General features: G+C 42.1%; 1 protein-coding gene across 1 annotated transcript; it reads right to left on the reverse strand.

Annotated features, from left to right (window-relative positions):
* Positions 1 to 251: 251 nt before the first annotated feature.
* Positions 252 to 5132, reverse strand: LOC114682546 (zinc finger CCHC domain-containing protein 3-like). Its single transcript, XM_028856467.2, has one exon. It carries the CDS (start codon positions 3913 to 3915, stop codon positions 2701 to 2703), a length of 1215 nt encoding a protein of 404 aa, XP_028712300.1. The 5' UTR covers positions 3916 to 5132; the 3' UTR covers positions 252 to 2700.
* Between the last annotated feature and the right edge of the window lie 203 nt (positions 5133 to 5335).

Raw genomic sequence — 5335 nt, forward strand, 5'->3', positions numbered from 1 at the left:
TCAGCTGATACAAGGGTGTTAAAAATTCCATCAAATATCAGTTGCACGTTGAGGAGTATTACCAATGTCAGTTTGACATAGTATTTCACACAAGGCAAGAATTTGCCAAATATGTTAAACATGCTGGGCAGGAAAACTCCATGATAATACACACATGACATATGCCACATGGTCTTTGATTGGATGGTGATGCTTGTATGCCTGACTTTTCATATATATATATATATATATATTCTGGAATTAGAACCCAGGAAAGTTATCTTTCCAACAGTGAGATTGCTGAAGGACTCTTCTACTAGGTTTTACTTATTAGAAGCAAATAAGGAAAATATACCAAAATGGATATTTGTCAAAAAACACACAGATATTCCCTAATGTAAGCACCTACTGAACAACTTTCTATGTCTATGAATTGGTGCTAGGACTTGCTCAGTTTCAACATTTGATTTCAGAATGCTAAAATAAAACCTAAGCATAAATGAAGTGTTTCTCTTGTTGTTGTTTCAATCACATCATATACAAAAATGATCAATGCTGGGGAGTCTCTTCTAAAGAAAACATCAAAATTCCATTAAATTACAATCTATCATCGTTCTTGAAAATTTGTTTTTTAAACTAATTTTTACATTGTTTTGTTCTTAGAGACCCTGAACCATTACTATAGCTATTATTTTACTCACCATCATCATGCGCTGTTCATATCAAAATCACAAATAACACAAGTAAAAAACATCCTGGCAGACTTGATGATTGTACTATTGCCTTCAAATGCAAAAACTAGTCAGGAATTAGTGTATCCTAGGGTATTATATTTTTGCTTCCCACAGAAATGACTGAATATTTTAAATTTTTTGATTAAAGAAACATGTATCATTTAAATGAGAAAAAAATAATTCCCATTGTATTAACATAGCCTGATACTTTAGGCTCAGAAATATAGAACCCAGAGGCAATCCTTCTTTGGCAGCATCGCTGAAGGTATGTCATTTTAAATAGTTTTCTCTATATCTATCCTTATATCCACAGGCAACCTTAGTTGTAACTCTCCAAAAATGACATCATTTTCCAGCACTATTACAGAACTCCACACATGCAGAAACTGCTATGTATTTACAATGTCATGTGTATGGCCACCTTATAAATTCACACAACTCAAGATTTTTCATAGGCAAGAAAGATAAATATTTATTGAGAACAAATCTGAACATCTGGTTTTACATTCTAAGCCACAAGAAAATAGCAAAACTGCAAAGAGAAGACAAAAACTGAAAAAAAGCAGCTTACTGTCTTTCACTTTAACTTGATAACACTTAGTTGACTCAGGCCCTCTCTCTTGGCCTGTTTCCCCAAGAACATTTTCCACTTTACAGCTCATTCATGATTCTGGGTTAAAACCACCTTTCTCCTGAGCATCAGAGGTCGAAGGTTTCAGATGAGCTCTCTCTAGCTTCTCTGGGGTTCCTAGTAGATGAGGAAGAGGTGCAAATGTAAAAGTCTGGCAAGTTTCTTTCCTGAGGGTAACCATTTCTCAATGCTGACAGTGACAGTGGAACATTGAAGATGTGGCACTCACTCCAAGGACTGATGCATGCATGCAGCCTGCAGTGTGTTCGCTGGTCCTTTCCCTAGGTCGCTTACTATGAAGTGGCAAGACAAGCTTCTCTTTCTGCTCTTTCAGGGGCTGGTGTCTCAGCTTCATGCTGGGACGTCTCCCTGGAGAGAGACTTCCTTGGCCCACCATTGTCAAGGAGACTGTTGTGAAGTGTGAGAGGTACTGGGATGAGCATCAGGCAAGGGGGCAGTGGACTCTACTGTGCACTGTCTGACGCACCACACCACTGTTAACTTTGACCCAATCATTTAACTGGTCCAGGAATGCAGCCAGTTCCAAACCAGTCAGGACTACAGAGTGAGACCCTATCTCAAATCAATACACAAAACAAAAGCAAGCTCCCCCAAAGAAAATCCAAAAAAAAAAAAAAAATTCACCTCTTGTGTCATTCCCAGAAGAACTGCCTAAGCTCCACACTCCTACAGAATTATGGCTTCTGAGCCATAAGGAACTGTCACAAAGGAGATAGGATTAAATGCTATGAGAGGCCTTTGGCCACATTTCAGAGCTTATTTGGATTACACACTTCCAGCAACACTGTTTTCACAAATTTTCATATCACATAGAAGCAGCAAATAAAAAGAGCTCAGCGGAGAGCTCCACAAGGTAGGCACTCTAGATAGAGCTAGTGGACTACATTTTCAATTGAATAAACGCTTGATTGAAAGCCTATCCTGCATTGGGCCCTGTACCCAGGGCTGAGGCATAAAACTGAGCAAAGCAGTCCAAAGGGCAAAAATCTTCTGATGAGACATGGATGAAGCAGGAGGTAGTAAAAGTACAGAGGCAGGCAGGGTGTTGAAGAAAGTACCAAAACCAATGTAAAACAGAAGAAAAAAGGTGGTGGTGGTGGTGGGGGAGGCATCATATCTGCACACTACAGTTCTGAACAGTCCTTTTTAAACAGCCTGGAAAAAAGCACACGTGGTTTTAAAAAGGCATATAGCGAATGTCTCTGTTAAGTTTTAGAAATATCTCCTTCCAAAAAAAAAGTGTGGCAAGTTTCCTTCCAAAAAGGGAAAAATGATCTTAAAGAAAAAAAAAAAAAAAAGGTTTTGGCACTTAAGAAGGGTAAGCTGGCTGTGTGTTCAACCTGGCAGGCAGAAGCGCATGGAATTGTGAGCTGCTTTGGGACACTGAGCAAACATGTGTCCTCCCTTGCCACAGAGGTTGCACATGACGATCTTCCTGCAGTAAGGGCTCTTGTGCCCCTCCTCCCCACACCTGTAACACCTGTCCTGCGTGCAGGTGCTGCTCATGTGGGTTCGGGAACCACATTTGAAGCACGTCTTGGGCTGCCCCTTGTACCAACTGTAGCCCCTCTCCGTTCCCAAGAAGAAGGAGCCAGGCAGGTGCTTCACTCCGCCCTCCCCCTGGCGCAGCTCAATCTCACACTTGTACTCCCCAGTCCAAATCCCAAACCTGTCAATCACTTTCATTGGCAAGGCCACCACGTCGCAGTGGCGCTTGAGCCAGGTCACAATATCCTCCACATCCACAGTCTCATTCCGGAACAGGATGAAGAGGGTCTTCAAGCCGGTCTTGCTCTGCCCCAGCACGACAAAGTTCTCCCAGCAGTCGTCCAGCTCCCGCTTTTCCTCATAGGTGCGGAGAAACAGGGCAAGCTTGTCTGCAGATCTGAAGCTGACATGGAACTCGCGGCTGCCAGGGATCTGGATGACAGCATAGATGTCCCCAGGATCCATGCCGATGGAGCGCATGATGAGCGCGCCCACCACGAAATCCCGGGTCGGACAGGCACTCTCTTCTCCCTGGAAACAGATGCGCACAAGGAAGCGGCCCTTACCCGGCATGGCCGCTGCTGGCTCATCCTGCAGTGTTATCTCCGCAGTTGCATCTTGGGTCTCGCCAGGCCTGGCGGGGGAGGGGGACGCCATGGCCGCCGCTGCCGCTGCCTCCGCTGCCACTGCCACCTCGGCCATCTTCCTCTGATTCCCGTCTCCTGCTTCCTGCATCCTGCAAGCTTCTGCCGCGTAGCCCGCAGGGTCTCTACTGCAGCCCCTAGGGTCCCCGCGGCCGGCAGGTGGGAAGATGCCGGGGTTCGGAGCGGCCAGGCCTGCAGGGCTGCCCAGCCTGACCACCGCACCTCTGCCCCTTCCTTCTCCCCGCCAAGGCTCACGAAAGTCGTGCTTCTTCTCTGCCAGGTTCTTTACTACCTGTGCCCAGCCCATCTTCTCTCCTGTGCCCTGGGCTTCTTCAGCCTGGGCCATAGGCTGCGCGGGGAGCAGCATCTGCAGGCGGCCCTGCTGCAGATCTTCCTCTGCTCTGCCACCTGTCGCCATCTTGCCTCTTCCCCAGATGAAAATCTGCGTTTTTTTTAAAGTAATTTTTACATAGTTATGTTCTCAGAAACAGTCACCTGATTGATATAGTTAATATTTAACTCATCATCACCATGATGCGCTGTTCATATCAAAATCACAGCTAACACAACAGAAACATAAAGTCAGATTTGATTATACCACAGCATTCAAATATAAAGCTTAACAGCACTTACAATATTCTGTGTATTATATCTTTGTTTCCCACAGACCTGACTGAATATTTAAATTTTTTTTATTAAATGAAGCATATGCCAATTAAATGAAGAAAAATAATCCCCAGTGTATTAACCTGGCATAATACATAAGGCTAAGAATTAGTCAACCCATTGCAGTCCTTCTTTGGCAACATCTCTGAAGGCATGTCATTTCGAACATTTTTCTATATATCCTTATACCCACAGGCAACTTTAGTTGGAACTCTCAAAAAAACAAACAAACAAACAAAAAAAAAAAACAACCCATCATTTTCTAGCACTATTATAAAATTCCATATCTTCACAAACTGTTATATACTTACAATGTCATTTCTACAGCCACCTTATAAATCCACACAACTCAACATATTTTCTGCGCGAGGAAATTATGGTATTCAATGCTAAGACACAATTCATAATTCTAAGAAACTGGATTCCTCCTGTGGAATAAGTGTTCTCTAATAAGGATATCACATTTCAAAGCCCAATGTTTAGAAAATATGTACACCAACCAAAAATATAATCCAAGGTAAAGAAACAAACAAACAAGTGTAGCAGCAGGACAACACATATGGTCTTGTCAGAGTTTCCACTGGAAACTCTATGGACACAGCACACTTAGCAGAAACCTAAGGAAAAAGGATGTATGCTAAGATATATATAGAAGCAGGTTTTTCAACAACGACATTGTGAGGACTTTCAATTCCAAAAGGTGAGAGATAAAAATGTTGATTTATCATCACCACATTCTCTATAATGCATCATTCAGTTCTGACTATATTAGTGTATGAATGAAAAAATAAATTCACTAAGACACAGTATTTCTTTTGGAATTTCCAGCAGTAGACATGGTAATGCAGGAGGAAAAAGAATAAAGAGTGGAAATATAAAAATATCTCTCACTTGTGAGAAATGCTCAACCTTATAAAGGTGCATACACACGTTTGCATATGTATTTTTATACATACATATATATTTATACCTCTTAATGTGTCTCAGAAGGATGTACATCTTTATACACATAAGAAAACTTTTATACATGTATGAAAGTAATTGATATGGTTCAACACATATTGTAGAGATATTGTGAAAACTGCACATCTTAGACAAAGAAGGGGAATCAGAGTTTTCTCTGAAGTGTCAGTAATGAGTTTTATGATATCTTTGTGGCCAAGGGAGCTCCC

This window comes from Peromyscus leucopus, chromosome 1, assembly GCF_004664715.2.
Source record: "Peromyscus leucopus breed LL Stock chromosome 1, UCI_PerLeu_2.1, whole genome shotgun sequence".
NCBI lineage: Eukaryota > Metazoa > Chordata > Mammalia > Rodentia > Cricetidae > Peromyscus > Peromyscus leucopus.